This window comes from Microcaecilia unicolor, chromosome 5 (assembly GCF_901765095.1).
Source record: "Microcaecilia unicolor chromosome 5, aMicUni1.1, whole genome shotgun sequence".
Classification (NCBI taxonomy): Eukaryota; Metazoa; Chordata; class Amphibia; order Gymnophiona; family Siphonopidae; genus Microcaecilia; species Microcaecilia unicolor.
Genome location: NC_044035.1, coordinates 29,611,493 through 29,632,211, shown reverse-complemented (window position 1 = coordinate 29,632,211; position 20,719 = coordinate 29,611,493). Strand labels below are relative to the sequence as shown.

The 20,719-nt window shown below is 43.8% G+C and overlaps 1 protein-coding gene across 1 annotated transcript in view; it reads left to right on the top strand.

Moving 5' to 3' along the window:
* The window catches only part of SORCS3 (sortilin related VPS10 domain containing receptor 3), an 831,591-nt gene extending 828,574 nt beyond the window's left edge, over positions 1–3,017 (top strand). The window contains exon 27 of the mRNA XM_030204719.1: positions 2,953–3,017. Within this exon, the coding sequence (XP_030060579.1) occupies positions 2,953–3,017 (65 nt within the window). The remainder of the gene's footprint in view (positions 1–2,952) is intronic.
* Positions 3,018–20,719: the final 17,702 nt, after the last annotated feature.

Below are 20,719 nucleotides of genomic sequence, written 5' to 3'. Positions count from 1 at the left end.
TGATCTTGGGCAAGTCACTTAACCCTCCTTTGCCTCAGGTACAAACTTAGATTGTGAGCCCTCCTGGGACAGAGAAATATCCAGTGTACCTGAATGTAACTCACCTTGAGCTACTACTGAAAAAGGTGTGAGCAAAATCTAAATAAATAAATAATAGTAGTGCTATAGAAATGAGTAATAGTACCATAGTATCTGTTAAACATTTGACAAAGGAGGCGATCCTGTGAGTGGGCACCTCTATTTAGTCTCTGTTCTATAACCAGTTACCATTATAGAATATTAGCATTACCTGATATTGGGTGCCTAACAGGCATGTGCCCACAGTTACACTAGGCATAGATCTGTAACTGTGATCATGTAAAAACTAGGGGTGAAATTAAACATGACCAAAACCGAGCTTCTCATTTTTCCCCCCAAACCCACCTCCCCGCTCCCCCCATTTTCTATTTCTGTTGATGGCTCTCTCATTCTCCCTGTCTCTTCAGCTCGAAACCTTGGGGTCATCTTTGACTCTTCTCTCTCCTTCTCTGATCATATCCAGCAGATCGCCAAGACCTGTCGTTTCTTTCTTTACAACATCCGTAAAATCCGCCCCTTTCTTTCCGAGCACTCTACCAAAACCCTCATCCACACCCTTGTCACCTCTCGTTTAGACTACTGCAATCTGCTTCTTGCTGGCCTCCCACTTAGTCACCTCTCCCCTCTCCAATCGGTTCAAAACTCTGCTGCCCGTCTCGTCTTCCGCCAGGGTCGCTTTACTCATACTACCCCTCTCCTCAAGTCGCTTCACTGGCTCCCTATCCGTTTTCGTACCCTGTTCAAACTTCTTCTACTAACCTATAAATGTACTCACTCTGCTGCTCCCCAGTATCTCTCCACACTCGTCCTTCCCTACATCCCTTCCTGTGCACTCCGCTCCATGGATAAATCCTTCTTATCTGTTCCCTTCTCCACTACTGCCAACTCCAGACTTCGCGCCTTCTGTCTCGCTGCACCCTACGCCTGGAATAAACTTCCTGAGCCCCTACGTCTTGCCCCATCCTTGGCCACCTTTAAATCTAGACTGACAGCTCACCTCTTTAACATTGCTTTTGACTCGTAACCACTTGTAACCACTCGCCTCCACCTACCCTCCTCTCTTCCTTCCCGTTCACATTAATTGATTTGATTTGCTTACTTTATTTATTTTTTGTCTATTAGATTGTAAGCTCTTTGAGCAGGGACTGTCTTTCTTCTATGTTTGTGCAGCGCTGCGTATGCCTTGTAGCGCTATAGAAATGCTAAATAGTAGTAGTAGTAGTAGTAGGGTGGTCAATAAATGTGTTAATAACCATACCATGCATTTTGCCACTTCCCCTGTGGGGTTCGGGATTTTTCCTCCTTCCTTTGTGCTGGATCAAACTCCTTATCTCTCCCTGCACAGGCTCTGCAGATACTTGTTCCTTGCAGTGGGACTTGAAACTGCGAGACTTTCCCAACTTCCTTCACCGCGTGGCTCAAGTGTCTGCAGAGCCCGGCCATGCATGGGGGAGACAAGGAGTTTGATCCAGCACCAAGTAAGGAGGAGAAATCCCAAGCCCTGTTGTAGAGGTAAATGAGGGGGGCATGAGAGAACCTGGGGGAAAGGCTGGGGAAAGGTGCAACAGAGAAACTCCCTTCCTGTTTTAAAATCAAAAACACAGCTTATTTCCTTTGGCAACAACAACAAAGGTATGAGGCACAATAATTATAAGCTCAATTTAATTGCCTCTTTAAAGCACCAAATAGATAGTGGTGAAAAAAAAATAGCCAAGGTTAGCATTGACTTAAATAAAGATGCCTGAATTACCAAACTTAGCACTGACATACTGTAAACAAAAATGTCTGGCATGTATTGTGAAAATCAATCTGTTCACTCAGATTGTACACGTTTTCAGAGACTATTTCAATAGTCTCTCTAGAAACTTAATTTAGGCATACTTTATAGAATAAGCCTAAATTTCCACACAGTTTATAGAATATGCCGAGTATCGGTCTACAAGACTAAATTTAGCCAATTATGCCAAATAAAACCTTGTAAATCCCGATGCCTACATTAGGCACAGGGTGGGTATATTCTATAACAACGTGCATAGATTTTAGATACGCCCATGACCTACCCATGCAACACCTGTGGCCACGCCCCTTTTCAACCACGTGTCTTAGAATTTACGTGCATCATGTTACAAAATATGCTTAGGAAGTGTATGTAAATTCTAATTAATGTCAATTAGTGCTGATAATTGGTTGTTAACATTCAATTATCAGTGCTGACTAGCTTGCTAACCAATTAGTTTTTGCACATTGGGGTCCTTTTACTAAGCCGTGGTAGGCTCTACGTGCACACAGCGTGCGCCCAAATAAGACTACTGCCATGCCAGCGCACCCTCCTAGTGGTAATTTCAGATTTGGCGCGCCCATAATGCATGGATTAATTATTTATTTATTTCCTCCTACGCATGCCGGTTCTGGACGTAATCAGCACTTAGCGTACGCTTTACCATTAGATCAGTGGGTTACATTAAGGGCTCAGGCCGGTTTTGGGCACGCGCTGGTTTCATTTTTACCGCATGCCCTTTTCCCATCCCATTAAAAAAAAGCCATTTTTTTGTAGATGCGGTAAAAGCTAGCCTGGCGTGTGCCCAATACACGCGCCTACACTACCGCAGGCCACTTTCTACTGCGACTTAGTAAAAGGGCCCCATTGTTCTGGAAAACACTTTGCACGATATATAGAATCTGAGGGCAATTGTCTAATTCATTTTTCAGTGATGAAATATGTCTTTTGCCATACCCGAGTATTAATTGAAATATGATTGTTTAAGAAAACAGGTAAGACTGGGAAAAAAAACAATAAAGAAATGTACATACTTATCAAGCAATTGTAATATATACGTCAACTTTATTTTTTTTATTTTTTGTTTTTGTTTTTAGGAGGCATTCCCACAGTTACGAGCAGTGAAAGCACAAAAGAGATCCCAAACTGCACTAGTGTTTAACAGAAAGAATTCCGGAGTTCGACACACAACTTTTTTTAAACTAGAAAATATGCCATATGTTTCCTTTGGTTGGTTTACAGGACCATGTTCATAAACACCAGGTAGATATGGAGCATTTTCATGCCCGTAGCACCCCTTGTATGCGGAGCCATGTCCATCTTGTTTTTGGATCAAAGGTTGCTAGTGAGGAAAAAAATATTTTTGGAGGGATTTCTGACTTGTAATAAAACCAAACCAGAACGGAGAGGGCTGGGGTGGTGGGAGTAGGAAGGGACAAAGAGAGTTCGTATAGCCAACCAACAATCATTGTCACTTGGTGAGTTACCAGGATCCAAAAACCGATACCACTCAAGTATTGTGAATAAAAAGGCAGGTGGATACGGGGTAGCCACCAATTCTCACATACAAAAGTCTATGAACAAGGCCCTCTAAATCTGTGCATGTTTATACGGATGGCATCCTGTAGATAATTACCTTGTAAATATATTTTTAATTTCTTGAAAATAATTTAATGTTTAGAAAACTGGGAGGAAGACGGAAGACGATGAACCTGTTGTGAGTTCCTGTGACAAAAAAAGAAAAAAAAGAAAAAAAAAAAAGAAGACTATCGGGTTCTAGAAGTGTTTTGGTTGTCTGTCGTACTTAACGCTTTCATCTCTGTCTAAACCATATGGTTGTTTCTATTATATAAAAGAGGCTTCGAGCAGCTGTCGAAGGCAGGAGGAGGGTGATTTCCACAATGCACTCAAGTGGATGATCTACGATGCCAGCAGCAGTCTTCAGGGTCCCTCGGTTTGCCACAGCAACTTGGGCGACTTTGACTTTAGTAGCCCGTCAGAAAGTCCATAGGATGAAGGTGTCTTACTAGGAGTTCATCATCACTAGCACTGTGTCCTTGTCCGTTCAGCTGTGGTATGATGGAATCCCACAAACTAACAACCACCCACTGCCCAAAACCCACACATGATTCTAACACGAAAGCCTGGAAATATTTACATACTGAAATGTAGGCATACAAAAGAATGTTTGCTTGGAAGTTGCTAACTTAGAAAAAAGAGGCAATACTTTCTTTGATATCTAAATTAAAAAGCATTTCTATTTAGGATTGGGGGTGATACATTTATGGTAGTACCATCATCTCTCTCCCATTTCAACTCCATTATCTTTTTTATAAATATGTATATTAGAGGGGTTTCTGTGACCCACCTGGAGCCTGTCGATTCCTGGCTAGAGGCTTTATGGTCAGATATCAGAAAGTCTTGTAGACTAATCAGTACGATCACCAGATCATCATTGACAGTGACTGTTTGATGAAACAGTAATGGAGTCAATAGGGCTGCTGATAACACTGGTCAGAATCAGCAGAGGGTCCATTTTATTTCATTCTTTCCATTTGTATGTCTCCTTTTTTTTTTTTTTAAATTCCAATCGTTCAAAAGATTTGTTCATTTAACACTCAAACATAAACACACACACACATACATGCAAAAATAAAACAAATACAAATGTGTACCCTCCCCCTCCCCCACACAATTAACAGAAACAGAAACTCAAACATCATCACATATACATACACACGTTTTCCGATGTCCACATTTTAAGGGCAATTCTATAACCCAGAACAGCACTTGCATGCATATGTGGGCACATACCCAAATAAGTGCTGACAGGGTGCCAAGGTGCTATTGCTCAAATACCCTCTCAACTTACATAGCACATATTTGCAAGATGGCACACACAGAGGCAGGGGCACGGGTAGAACTTAGGCAGGGCTCCCACTTAAATGGGTAACTTAAAGCTGTTTTTACTAAGTGATGGTGGGCTTACCGCTCACTATACAGGAAGTACCGCCAGGCTACCGCAGCAGCCCAGCAGTACTTCCCACCCGTAGCACACCATCATTTCCAGTGGGTGGGGGTAAGGGCTCCCCCCCCCCCCCTGAAATAGCCACGCAGCAAGTGCTTTACTTGCCAACCGGCCATTTCCTGTAGTAAAGTGAGGCTTCCCTTTTACCAGCGCCAGCCCCCTTTTGCCACAGCTTGGTAAAAGGGACCCTTACAGATTATCATAAATGACATACATCCCTGCTGCATTTAGGTGCTCGTATTTACACAAGCTGTATGACTAGTGTAACAGTGGTTACCTAAACGTTAGGCATGATGATACCAGGTTGGCACAGGTTCTGTTATTGAATAGGTGCCTGCCACTCAGCCTTGAGTCACCTAAATGGAGGCTCCCAGTTATAGAATTGCCCCATTATGTGCATACTCTAACAGAGTTGAAAAGTGATATTGTATTGCAGGAAATTATATTATTTTGAGGGGCCAGTTTACTGTATTAATCGTTAACATGTCAGTTAACGTGCTTTCAAAATAAAAAAAAGAAATTATTGGGAAAAGCAATACTAAATAGTTCCCCTTAGTTACTCAATACAAAAAAATAAAACAACATAAAATGATTGTTTTCTATTACCAGTTGTGCCATTTCATTCGTAAGTTGAATCTGGGGATCAGATATCTGAGGGGGTCTTCTACTGCTCGCTAATCCAGAACTACCACTGGCTCAACACAGCGGCCAGTTGTAGTTCTAGCTGGAGTGTTTTTCTGTAGCATGGTGCTAACCCAGCGGTAATCGGGCATCACCACACACTGCCCGGTTACTGCTGGTTTACCGTGGGAGCTCGTACCACCACCACATGACCACCTCCCGCGGGAGGTGGTGGAAATGAAAACGGTAACGGAATTCAAACATGCGTGGGATAAGCATAAAGGAATCCTGTGCCGAAGGAATGGATCCTCAGGAGCTTAGTCAAGATCGGGAGGCGGGGCTGGTGGTTGGGAGGCGGGGATAGGGCTGGGCAGACTTGTATGGTCTGTGCCAGAGCCGGTGGTGGGAAGCGGGACTGGTGGTTGGGAGGCGGGGATAGTGCTGGACAGACTTGTACAGTCTGTGCCAGAGCCGGGGTTGGGAGGCAGGGCTGGGGAGGTGAGGATAGTGCTGGGCAGACTTATACGGTCTGTGCCAGAGCCGGTGGTTGGGAGGAGGGGCTGGTGGTTGGGAGGCGGGGATAGTGCTGGGCAGACTTATACGGTCTGTGCCAGAGCCGGTGGTGGGAGGCAGGGATAGTGCTGGGCAGACTTATACGGTCTGTGCCAGAGCCGGTGGTTGGGAGGTGGGGATAGTGCTGGGCAGACTTATACGGTCTGTGCCAGAGCCGGTGGTGGGAGGCAGGGATAGTGCTGGGCAGACTTATACGGTCTGTGCCAGAGCCGGTGGTTGGGAGGTGGGGATCGTGCTGGGCAGACTTATACGGTCTGTGCCAGAGCCGGTGGTTGGGAGGAGGGGCTGGTGGTTGGGAGGCGGGGATAGTGCTGGGCAGACTTATACGGTCTGTGCCCTGAAGAGCACAGGTACAAATCAAAGTAGGGTATACACAAAAAGTAGCACATATGAGTTATCTTGTTGGGCAGACTGGATGGACCGCGCAGGTCTTTTTTCTGCCGTCATCTACTATGTTACTATATTTTACTATGACCATGCGGTAAGGATTACCATTTGGCCATTTTGGGGGGAGGCATTTCACCTGCTGCAGTAAGAAGGGCCCTGGCTCACAGGAAAAATGGCCCCCACCACCACTGCAGGGCCCTTTTTCCCACAGCTTAGTAAAAGGACCTCTGAGTTTGTAAAAGATATTGAGCAATTAAGCCCCTACCTGCCCTTTGTGGAATGTTTGTGTGAAAAGTGTTAACGTCCAGCATAACTAACAAAATAGATGAACGTAGAGACATATCTAAAGTTTGTAAACTCTGAATTGTGAGTGGAATCCCACACATAAAACAATTTTGGGAGCAAAATCCTGTAAATGAACATTTAAATATTGACAAAGGCTCAAACAAAAATTAATTTCCTGAAATAATGCACAGGAGGGGCAACCAAAGATTTATATATGTTGGGTATAAGTAAATGATAGGAATCCAAGGATGGCCATTATACAAATATCTATTCTCCTTACACGTCAAAACCCCCATCAACATTTGCTTGAGATAGCAAAACTGCCAACTCTTTCCCTAAATATTCTAGTTGGATCTTCTTGTAATAAACGATAGCATCGCCTACCAGAAAGCTGCCTCATATGCAACCCTACCCCACACCCTTTGTCAGCCCTAGTAATGATCAAGGATTCATAATTCCTGAGCTGTTCTAAAGCTGCATGTTGTTCTTTAGTCAAATTAAGTTGCTTATGGTGTCCCTGTTCAATATTTTTTAATTCTCTCAAAATTAGTTGTTGAAATGTAGCTATTACAGGATCTATGTTACCAGGAGGGATCCACAGTAACGGTAATTTATAAACATCAGAAGATTTCACCGTACCAATGTCCTTTCCTTGATCATATTGAAAAAATAACTTTTAATTGTTTTATAAAAAAAAATTGCAAATCCACTCGTGTTGAAAAGGAATCATAGAAGGTGGAAGGGCAAAAGATAATCCCAATTTAAGAACCATAATTTGTTGATCTGTTAATGATTCCGCACTTGTTTGTGCGTCCTGTTGGGTTTGACTGTAGATGTCACTGCTCTTGATGAAACTGGAATCGTTGCTGGTACTCATAAAAAATTGGGTAGTAACCTTGCCTCCCCTTGATCTTCTTTTGAAGCTGATACTACTTCCTATGAAGAATGTTCTTCATCAGATGAATCACTGAATGAGTTGATGAGTGCCACCTTTTCATTCATTCTCCGAGGTTTTTTTTGAGCGCCCAGATCGATCTATCCGTGGGTATGTAAACCCTTTAGTAAAATCAGATTCATCCCGTCTGTACTTAACTATTTTTCTGAGATTTTATTTGCTGTCGATAACCATCCACTAATTGATGAGGTTCCTGTAACTTTCCTGCATAAACCTCAGTTTGAACTTGTGACTTCATCTTCTAACTTCACTTTCAATTCTTGTTGTTCAACCAACATTCTGTTAAGTTTATCAATAGTTAAGAGCATTAGTTCCAGGGAACATCTAGTTATAATCAGGTTCCACTGTTCCACATACTCATATAAGGCCAACGTTAGGGGGTAGGGTGACTCTCTGTATCTCCACTTCAACAGTAGCCACCACCCCCCACCACCACCACATCCAGCTGCAAATAAAAAGGCAGCACTGCAAATTTCCATGAACACAACCACATCTGTTATTGGAAAAACAGAACAAGCAAGATTCTCTGCCTAAACTACTGCAGAGTACTCACCTCAGTCACACATATGGCCTTCAAGAACATAGACAGAACCTTCAATAAGTGACCACAAATTAGAAATATATAAGAAACACTGACCTGGAAACCCCAAGGAAGCCAGATACTAGTGCAACACTGAAGAAACAGAAATAGAATCACTTTTCTTGCTTTTTCTAGTCTTTCCTGATTCACACGGTAGAGCACAAGCACAAACACACACACACACAGCCTTAATGTTGCTGCTTCCATTACACAGATGTGGTTCAATGAGGCCCATCACTGGAATAGAATCTTATCAAGAGGAGATAAATACAGGAAGGATCAGCAGCCAGAAGAGGGGATGCATGAACCTGAAATGCATGCCACATGGGGTAGATTGCTGGGTAGTTCCCTCCTTCTAGTGGCCCCTTCTTACTTTTGCCATAAAGTTAGTAAGTGTACTTTCTCCAAATTCTGAATATGGCGCTAAAACCCTCATCCACACCCTTATCACCTCTCGTTTAGACTACTGCAATCTGCTTCTTGCTGGCCTCCCACTTAGTCACCTCTCCCCTCTCCAGTCGGTTCAAAACTCTGCTGCCCGTCTCATCTTCCGCCAGGGTCGCTTTACTCATACTACTCCTCTCCTCAAGACCCTTCACTGGCTCCCTATCCATTTTCGCATCCTGTTCAAACTTCTTCTACTAACCTATAAATGTACTCACTCTGCTGCTCCCCAGTATCTCTCCACACTCGTCCTCCCCTACACCCCTTCCCGTGCACTCCGCTCCATGGATAAATCCTTCTTATCTGTTCCCTTCTCCACTACTGCCAACTCCAGACTTCGCGCCTTCTGTCTCGCTGCACCCTACGCCTGGAATAAACTTCCTGAGCCCACCTCTTTAACATTGCTTTTGACTCATAACCACTCGCCTCCACCTACCCTCCTCTCTTCCTTCCCGTACACATTAATTGATTTGATTTGCATACTTTATTTTTTGTCTATTAGATTGTAAGCTCTTTGAGCAGGGACTGTCTTTCTTCTATGTTTTGCAGCGCTGCATACACCTTGTAGCGCTATAGAAATGCTAAATAGTAGTAGTAGTAGTAGAATATTGCAACACAATAGATGACATCGAAAAAGACCTGTACAGTCCATCCAGTCTGCCCAATAAGATAAACTCACATCATAAGGTATGCTGTGATACTACAGATGTATACTTGAACTTAATTTGTCTTTGCCATTTTCTGGTCATGGACACTAGAAGTCTGCCTGGCACTGGCCTTGTTCTTCAGCAACTGAAGCTGAATTTGTCCAGCCATGATCAGCATACAGATTTGTCCTGGCTTTGCTTCCCAATTACTGGTGTTTGCCATCTAATCACCTCTAAGCGTGCTTAGTTCCATGCCTTCTATACAGGATTCCATTGTATTGATCCCACACAGTTTTGAATTCCATTACCATTTTCATCTCCACCACCTCCTGTGGGACGGTATACCAGGTATCCACCCTGATCAGGTGGATCAGGTATCCCTGATACAGCCTCTAAAACCTCAATTCACATCCTCTAGTTCTACCACTGTCCCATCTCTGGAAAAGGTTTGTTTGTAGATTAATATATTTCAAATATTTGAATTTCTGTATCAAATGACCCTGTCTCTCCTTTGCTCCAGGGTGTAAATTTTCAGGTCCTTAAGTCTCTCTTCATATCTCTTATGATGCAAACTCCATAACATGTGTCGTTTTTCTCTTAATGAAGCAAAAAAGTGAGGAGAATGGATATCCATTCTCCTCACTTTTTTGCTTCATTTCCCACGGTTTCGTGAGGATATTTACCTCCTTTTTTGTTTTCGCTTTTCTCTTAACCATTTCAAGTTATTTTCCATCCTTTGCAAGATACAGCCTCCAATTAAAGCCTCATCAACAACTTGTACAAGGACTTCAACACCTCCTTTCTTCTGTTGGTTATATCCCTCTCTATGCAGCCTCACATCCTTCTGGCCTTGGCCACCACCTTGTCGCATTGTTTCATCAACTTGAGATACTCAGACACCATCACCTCAAGGTCCCTCTCTTGAGCTGTGCTTATCAATCTCTCTCCTCCTATCAGGTACATCTGCTTTGGACTTGTGCACTCCAAGTGCATCACTCTGCAGTTCTTGGCATTATTTTTTATTTATTGCATTTGTATCCCACATTATCCCACCTCTTTGCAGGCTCAATGTGGCTTACATTACATTAAATTTTAACTCTCACAAAACAGAATGCAGGGTATAATTATATCTATTTTCTGCGTAATAAATCATCTTTAACTTTAGAAAACTAAAATTCTTTATAAATAAATCAAACTTTAAATGTAACAATTTAACCATTTTTTTTATGGTGCACCATGTCTAGAATCTCCCCATCCCTTTCCTATCCCCTAGGTGTCCAGCAGCTCCCATTCTGTTTCCTATCCAGATACCCAGCTTCTCCCTTTTCCTTCTTTTTCCCCTCCAGTTGTCCAACATTTCTCCTTTCTTTAACCCTCTCATTCTTCAGCATCTCTCCTTTTCTTCTATATGTCCAGCATCTCCCATTCACTTCACTAACCATAAACTGTCTTGCATCTTCCTTTCTTTTCCCTTCCCTTCCCTCCTCACCACTCTCCCCATGCTCTCAGTCTCTTCTTTTTCTAATACCCCCAATTGACCACTATCTCCCTTTTTCAATCCCTACACCATGTCTAGCATCTCCCTTCCCCTTCCGTTCTCTTTACCTAGTCTGCTTCTTTCCTTCATCATTGGGCCTGATTCCCTAGTGCCAATGCAGCCCCACCTGTGCTAAGTTGTCCTGCAGTGCACATGGCACGGGTCTCTTCAGCACATGAGAGTGCTTAAGGCCTGACACATCCTCCCTCCTCTGCTGCAAAGTTCCTATTGGAGGAACTTTGCAACATTCCTATTGAGTGCACAAAGGCATACAAAGACCCTCCAAAGACTTGAAGTGGTTCAAAGAAAAGTAACAAAAAAGGTATAGGGTTTGTGTAGCAAGGCGTACAAGGAGAGACTTGCAGGCTTATTTTCAAAAGAGAAGGGCGCCCATCTTTCAACACAAATCGGGAGATGGGTGTCCTTCTCCCAGGGTCGCCCAAATCGGCATAATCGAAAGCTGATTTTGGGTGTCCCCAACTGCTTTCTGTCGTGGGGGCGTGTTGGAAGTATAGCGAAGGCGGGACTGGGGTTTACTTAAGAGATGGGCATCCTTGGCCAATAATAGAAAAAAGAAGGGCGTCCCTGACAAGCACTTGGCCGTCTTTACTTGGTCCATTTTTTTATTGCGACCAAGGCTCAAAAAGGTGCCCTAACTGACCAGATGACCACTGGAGGGAATCAGGGATGACCTCCCCTTACTCCCCCAGTGGTCACCAACCCCCTCCCACCCTAAAAAAAAAAAAATTTTGACAGCCTCTATGCTTGTCTCAAATGTCATACCCAGCTCCATGACAGCAGTATGCAGGTCCCTGGAGCAGTTTTAGTGGGTGCAGTGCACATCAGGCAGGCGGACCCAGGCCCATCCCCCCTACCTGTTAAACTTGTGGTGGTAAATGTGAGCCCTTCAATACCCACCAGAAACCCACTGTACCCACATGTAGGTGCCCCCCTTCACCCCTTAGGGCTATGGTAGTAGTGTACAGTTGTGGGGAGTGAGTTTTTTTTTTTTTTGGGGGGGGGGGCCTCAGCACACAAGGTAGGGGAGATATGCACCTGGAAGCAATTTGTGAAGTCCACTGCAGTGCCCCCTAGGGTGCCCGGTTGGTGTCCTGGCATGTGAGGGGGACCAGTGCACTATGAATGCTGGCTCCTCCCATGACTAAAGGGCTTGGATTTGGTCATTTCTGAGATGGGCGTCCTCGGGTTCCATTATCGCTGAAAACCGAGGATGACCATCTCTAAGGACAACCTAAGGACGACCATCTCTAAGGTCGTCCTAAATGTTGAGATTTGGGCGTCCCCGACCATATTATCGAAATGAAAGATGGACACCCATCTTGTTTTGATAATACGGGTTTCCCCGCCTCTTCGCGGAGCCGTCCTGCGAGGACGCCGTCAGGAAAATGTGGGCGCCCCGTTTGATTATGCCCCTCTTTGTGTCCTATCTTTGATTTTTTTATCATGTCAGACCAACAGCGTTCATTTTTATGTGTTAATTTTAGTTATTTTATGTTTTATGCAGACCCCTGACGCAGGCGCTGTGCGCCAAAACACGGCCCGTGTCGGGTCTATACTGGTATATTGATTTTCACCAGTAAAGGAACTGTGTCCCATTTTTGAAGGCTGCTGGTGTTTTTGTTTCATTTTGGATTTTTTTCCTGCACCGTGTACCCTCTCCGTACTATTAAGTTGGAGATACGCCATAGCCTGCCTATGCTCTACCCAACTGTAGTTATGCACTTTACCATACAGGCATAACTTCGTAGAATGGAGCCTATTGTACTTACACAAGTATCTGCTAATTTTGGAGCCTTTGACACATATAAGGGGTATAAGAGTGTTGGTGACAAGTTATAGAATTGCCTCTATTATGGAGAGAAAAACAAAAACAAAAAATAAAAAAGTAATTTGAAATAATCTGCCAAAGGACTTAGGCCCCATCCTAACTATTATGAACACCATTCTTAAATCCACCTCCAAAAGACATTGTCACCACTAACCCATTACTACAAGTGATAATAATAAAAAATTTGAAACCTCAAAATTATAAAACCCACACCAAATGATCTCTCTCAAATTTCCTTTCCATTAAGAAATTCTCCAATTGTAAAGCTTCCAACACAACAGAACTCCTACCCTTAAAAGAAATCAAACATTTGTAAGAAATATAAGGATGAAAAATCACTCCTACAGCTGGAGTACCTGCTTTTAGCTGCAGGAAAACCTTCAGCTTTACAACTCAACTCTTCCCTCCTCCAAGAATAGATCATATGTGGATACAGAATAGTGCAAGCAGTGTATTTTATTGAGGGGGGGAAGGTTTAGTTAGAGTTAGAATTAGCATCTTGGCACACATTGGCATAACTGGTGGGGAGGGGAGATTTCTGCCATAGATATTCATAGTATATTTATTTATTTTATTTTTGTTACATTTGTACCCTGCACTTGCCCACTCATGGCAGGCTCAATGCGGCTTACATGGGGCAATGGAGGGTTAAGTGACTTGCCCAGAGTCACAAGGAGCTGCCTGTGCCTGAAGTGGGAATCGAACTCAGTTCCTCAGTTCTCCCAGGACCAAAGTCCCACCACCCTAACCACTAGGCCACTCCTCCAGGCTCCAGTTTAGTGCAGGTACATCGGGCCTTCACAGTTTGGCACTTTGGGTGTTGTCCTGTGTTACCCATGCATAAAACCTGGCCTGGATTTAGTAAGGTGACTAACATGCCCGCTGCCAGGATGCAGAATGAAGTAGTGTCATCCAGACCACACATGGAAATAAATTCACTACAACAGTAATTTTCAAAAGCATTTCAGTATGTAAAGCTGTGTTGTACATGCAGAAATAGGTTTCTATAAAATCCCCCCGCCCACAAATAGGCAGATAAACTTGTGGATACAACCTGTAAAAGCTCAAGGTTATCTGGACAGAGTGGAGGCATTTGTCGGGGCGGGGTTAATGTACACATGTAAATTAACCCAGGAAACTGGTGCATGCCAAAGAGCAGGTATAAATATAAACACCAACATTCCCTGGAGTAATTTTTAATGTGGATGCATACAAGCACTTTCTATTGGTGTTCACAGTTATAAAATCACCTCCAATGGGCATTAATTATAAACATTTTGTCCCATTCTCCACCCGTGGCAGGACCTTGAATCCCCCAAGTCCGTATTTTTCCGTTTGATACTACTGATCTTTGTATCACATTTTACTTTGGAATGACCTAGGCCAGACTGTTTCAACATAAGCCAAAATAAAGTCTGTTTCAGTCCCTTTTCAGACATATGAAGGGTCTCAATTATTTTTTTGTTCCGTCAAGGTTTAAATGGGCAGACAATTGCAATACCTGTATTAAGCATAGTCATAATAATTGCATGACATATATAAATATATATATACTGTTCTCGGTTTTATTGTTCCATTTGACTATTTCTACTGTAAAAAAAAAAAGCAGTGGTTTTGAAATTGTTGATAATAAATGTATTTTTGTACATCACTACTGCGTATGTCTAATCTTATCCTTTCAGTTCCTGGGAAATAAATATAGAGCTCTCTCTCTCTCTCTCTACCTATAGTGTGGCAATGCTCCCACCAACCATAAGAGAAACAATTCTATACACGGTAGTTGGCGCCAAAACTCTGAGCAGTAAACTAGTGCAGTAAAACAGCAAATTTGCACACCAAATTCATTATAGAATGCTAGCATAAGTCAGTAGTCACATGCCAACCCATTTACATCATCTCTCGGAATAAATATGCCGCACCGAAAGTTACGTGCAAGATTTTGGAAGCACAACTGAATTAACGAGTTCTTAATAACAATAATTGTGCACTAACAACTAATTACCGCAGGTAATGGTCTTTGATTGGCAGTTGCATGCACGTCTTGCTGTGCACTATTCTAGAAAGATCTGCGTGTAACTATTAGACAGTGCATCTGAAAAGGGTGCATGGTCAGGGCCATGTTGGAAGCGCTCTCCAAAGGTGCGTGTGGAATTATAGAATTAGATCGACCCACACCTAAGTTAGGCACTGGCCTTTGATACCTGCTTTTTAGAAGGTATAATAAGTCCAATGCCCAGTTGTCTAAGCGTGATTCTATAAAATGTACAATCCCTTTTTAGAATTGTGTTTAGTGCCACTTTTGGGAGGGGACAACTTGTCTGCTAGTTTATCTTTAGTATACACAGGTCTATATGATCAGACAGTTGTAATAGGATCATCTGATCAACGTATCCACCTCCGAATTGGCTGATATATTTCTTCGTGAGCCAAGCATATTTATAGAGGTGATACCGTAATCCTCATTAACCCCATCCATATTTTTTATATATTTAATCTTTTTTATATATAATTTTAATCCATTAGCTGCCTTGATAAGCATTTTCAAACTTCTTCTTAATCACAATTCATTCTATTCCGTATACATCAAACTTGTTCAAGAGGTAATACTTAGCTTATCAGCTTCCTCAGCTTTTTCACAGCATATTATGGAATAAATATGCTTGGATCATGAAGAAATATATCAGCCAATTAGGAGGTGGATACGTTGATCTGATGATCCTATTATGACTGTCTGATCATATAGACCTGTGTATATTAAAGATAAACTAGCAGAGAAGTTGAGCGTACATAGAAAGAGTAACTGAATGCTCCCTTCACTATTTAAAATTATAAGAGTGCCGTTTGCTGACTTTTGGGAGGGGAGGCATGGAATTTTGAGGGCCACTTATTGAATGGCTTCTGATGTCAACAGTAGACGTTAATGTGCACACCTGTACGTGGCATCCTGTTTGCACAACTGATGGTATTCTATAAATTGCACGCGTTACTTTATGACACATCCATGCCCCTCCCATATGAAACCCTCTTTTGCAGTTACACACTGGAACACTTAGGAGGCAGCTTAAAGAGCCGCATCTAATGCCCTTATGCACGTTCCTGTTTTGCCACCCTTATTTTTGCACACAACTGCTGTATTAGCACAAAAGGTTTTGTGTTGAATTGGCGCCTAAATTTTGATACATTCTATAGAATGAAGGGGAAGGTGTTCTTTTTTTTTTCCAGCACTCCATCTTTGTCGATCATTATATGCTCCTTTTACAAAAGTGGCGCTACCGATGAGCGGCACGCTAAATGCGAAGAAGCCTAATCAGTTCCCATGGGCTTCTTCGCGTTCAGTGCACGCTAATCAATAGCGCCGCTTTGAAAAAGCAGCCCTGCGTGAATTGCATTCTCGTATCGCTCATTCCTTCTCTGAGGTATTATGAGGAAATAATGTAAACTGTTTGCACTCTGTTTTGTTAAAATAAGACGGTGAAGATCCTCCAGTGAATCAGAGCAGTGTCTTTTCACTTACAGAAACAAAGCATTCTGTTAGATCCACAGGATTCCCAGCAGCTCCACTATATCAGTGGAAAACAGCACCTGCTGCCTGTTTCTTCTTATTTTTTTTTTATTTATAGTACATTTCTACCCCACATTTTCTCACACACGCAGGCACAATGTGGCTAACATGGGAAAAGGAAAAATGACAGTACAATAAGAGAAAATGGTAAGAATAGAGCAGAAAGGGGATAGGGGCAAAACAGATACAGGGGTGAGGAAGTGTCAGTGGCGTTCCTAGGGGCGCTGACACCCGGGGTGGATCGCCGATGTGCCCCGCCCCCCCCCGGAACAGCGCGACCCCCCCCCAGGTGCAGCGCGACCCCCCGGTGAAAGAACCCCCCGGGTGCACGCCACTGGGGGGGGGGGTGCCGCGCGCCTGTCGGCTCTTCGTTTCCATGCTCCCTCTGCCCCGGAACAGGAAGTAACCTGTTCCGGGCCAGAGGGAGCATGAAAATGAAGAGTCGACAGGCGCACGGCACCCCCCCCCAGCGGCGTGCACCCGGGGCGGACCGCCCCGACCGCCCCCCCTTGGTACGCCACTGGGAAGTGTGACTATTGGTCGAGAAGAGTGTGAGGGGAATAGACCAGTCCAAATAGGTGGGTTTTCAGCAGCCTGTTGAACAGGTGATGCTCAGTTTGCAGTTTTAAGCATTTCGGCAAAACATTCCAATTCTTGGCACAGGCGTACTGGAAGGACGAAGTGAAGATCTTCTTGTACTTGACGCCTCTGCAATTTGGGAAGTGCAGACTGAGATACGACCTCGAGGTGGCAACTGCGTTTCTGGGCGGTAGGTCAATAAGGCGAAGCATATATTCCGGAACCTGCCCGTATATGATTTTATGGGTTAAGGAGCAAATTTTGAAAGAGATACGTTCCCTCGCAGGCAACCCAGTGGAGAAGGAAACGCAGAGGTTGCGCATGCTCGAAACGCGATTTTCCTAGGATCAGTCTCGCCGCTGTGTTTTGTGCAGTCTGGAATTTTCGCAAAAGATATCCAGGGCAACCTGCGCAAATCCCGCTGCAGTAGTCCAGGTGAGATAGCACCAACCAGTGAACAAGGGTTCTCTTGTCTTTGTTTCATTTAATAAGGCAACATACGGCACAACGTGTTGCATCATTTGAAGAGAACAAAGACTAAGAAAGCTGAATTTAAATATGTGAAAGTTGTTTATTTCACACACACACAAAAAAAAAAATTAATCTGCATAATCCAGACTGCAATGAACTTAAATACAAAATCAATTTATGGGTCCAGCTTTTCTTACATAAGTACACAACTGTAGAACGCTTTGCCCAAAACCGTGAGATCTATCCATAACCATCTTAACGTCAGGAAACTACTGAAAACCAACTTGTTTAAGAAGGCCTACCCCCCACCCCCTGACCCAAATTAACTTCCTACTTCCTGTGACACAGTAAAATATGGACCGTACTAGACTTCTATCACCACCCCCTCTTTATTTCTTTGTTGTTCTATACTGATGTTTTTACATGCTTACTACTGTACTATCCAGCTTATAATTGAAAAAGAAAAACGCCTATATTGCGACCCAAATCGGGAGATAGACGTTTATCTCACAAAAACGAATAAAGCGGTATAATCGAAAGCCGAATTTGGACGTTTTGAACTGCACTCCGTCGCGGATGCGGACAAAGTTGATGGGGGCATGTCAAAGGCGTGGTGAAGGCGGAACTGGGGCGTGGTTATCGGGCGATCAGAGATGGGCGCCTTTCGCCGATAATGGAAGAAAAATATGCGTTTTTAGCGAGAATTTAGGGCACTTTTCCTGGACCCTGTTTTTCCACGAATAAGGCCCCAAAAAGTGCCCCAAATGACCAGAGGACCACTGGAGGGAATCGGGGATGACCTCCCCTGACTCCCCCAGTGGTCACAAACCCCCTCCCACCACAAAATATGCCGTTTCACAACTGTTTATTTTCACCCTCAAATGTCATACCCACCTCCCTGGCAGCAGTATGCAGGTCCCTGGAGCAGTTATTAGGGGGTGCAGTGGACTTCAGGCAGGTGGACCCAGGCCCATCCCCCCCCCCACCTGTTACACTTGTGCTGGTAAATGGGAGCCCTCCAAACCGCCCCCCAAACCCACTGTAACCACATGTAGGTGCCCCCCCTTCACCCCTTAGGGCTATAGTAATGGTGTAGACTTGTGGGCAGTGGGTTTTGAGGGGGATTTGGGGGGCTCAACACCCAAGGGACGGGAGCTATGCACCTGGGAGCTCGTTTACCTTTTTTTTTGTTTTTGTAAAAGTGCCCCCTAGGGTGCCCGGTTGGTGTCCTGGCATGTGAGGGGGACCAGTGCACTACGACTCCTGGCCCCTCCCACGAACAAATGCCTTGGATTTATTCGTTTTTGAGCTGGGCACTTTCATTTTCCATTATCACTGAAAAACAAAAACGCCCAGCTCACAAATTGTTGAATAAAACATGGACGTCTATTTTTTTCGAAAATACGGTTCGGTCCGCCCCTTCACGGACCCGTTCTCAGAGATAAACGCCCATGGAGATAGACGTTTTTGTTCAATTATGCCCCTCCACGTGTTTGTATTATTGAACCGGAGCCTACCTCTACGGTATTGTGTAAGCCACGTTGAGCCTGCAACTAAGTGGGAAAATGTGGGATATAAATGTGTTAAATAAATAAATAACCCCCAGATTCTACATATGGCACCTGAAAATCTGCACGGATACCGAAACGTATTCTATAATAATGGGCATAACTTGATTGGCTAACTAGATCATCGGCGCTGTTAACTGGATGGTAACAAGCAATTGTCAGCAGTGATCGGCATTAATTGAGATTTACAGGCACAACACGCTAAGTGCATTCTATAATGTAGTGCGCCTAAATTCTAAATTGCATAGGTGAAATGGGGAGCAGTTATGGGCGTGGCATGGGCATTTCTACGATCTATGCGCTTTTAGAGAATACACCCGATCTGAGCCTAATTTAGGCGTCGGGATTTACATCAAGTAAAATGTGGCCTAAATGGACGTGACCCACTCAGCGTTTTCTATCTACCATGCAGAAATTTAAGTCTATCCTATAAAATTTAGGCGTACTTTAGAGAATAAGCCTAGGCATAATTTTCTTTTTTCTGTCCCGATTTTTCAGGCGCCATATATAGAATCTAGCCCTTAGGGGGCAATTTTATAAAGGTGAAAAAATTCAGGGCACAGAGTACAAATTCTAAAATGACATCTGGGCATCCAGATTCCATGATAGAATAGAGCGTAAGTTCACATTTGCAGACCAACATTTAGGAACTATCACTGACGTCATATAAAAGGCAGATGTAAATATTGCATTGTACTCTACTGCTACTTATCATTTCTATAGCGCTACTAGACGTACGCAGCGCTGTACACTTGAACATGAAGAGATAGTCCCTGCTCGACAGAGCTTACAATCTAATTAGGACAAACAAGAGATAAGGGAATATTAAAGTGAGGGTGATAAAATGAGGGTTCTGAATAAGGGTTAGGAGTCAAAAGCAGCATCAAAAATGAGGGCTTTTAGCTTAGATTTGAAGCATGTAGACAAAGCACACAGGGAGAAACCTCAATGGGGGAAGCAGCACAAGCAGAAATAGTAGAGGCTGGCTGAAAGGACGGACCACCACAAGAGATGTTGCTTGGTCACACTTTATTCAAAGCACCAGAAACAGGGCTTGACAAACTGCCCGTGTTTCAGCGGCAAAAATCCGCTTGCCTCAGGGATCACAATCAATTTCTTAAGAGGCAAAAAGAGAGAGATGTAGAATAACACTTAGTACCCAATTTTATTTGGCACTGATTTTTCAGCGCCATACACAGAATCTAGCTCTAAGGGTAGAAAGTGCGTCAACAATTAGGTGCAGACAATATGAACGCCAATCACGACAACTGTGTGTGAAATTGCCATTCTAGAATAGAGCATGTTTTGTGCTGGACATCAGAAACAGAAGGAAGCCTTTTGTGGGAAGAAGAGGATCTCGGCTGGCAGGGGTTGGGGTACCCCGCCAGTAAATGTAGGTGACAGCGGGCTGACGGCGGGAGGGGGGTCAAGAGGGTCATCGGCGGGGGGGGCAAAGTTGGTGGTGGCGGGGTTGGCAATGGCACGGGGGGGGGGGGTCGGCGGCTCCAGAGGGGGACTAAAATGTGCTCCTTCACCTCGGGCTCTGGACCCCCCTCCTGCCGAAGTCTAGCTATGCCCCTGCACTACAAAGTGAACTGGCTATCATGATATTCAGTGCTAACCAGTTAATTCCTTAGAGCCCCTTTTGCCAAGCTGTGGCATTAGGCCCGTGCATGCCACCTTATACTCTATTCTACAATGGCAATTTCGTGTGCATTTGCCATTATACAGTTGGCACTTAGCACCCAGATTTGTCATAGCTAATTTTTGTCCCACTT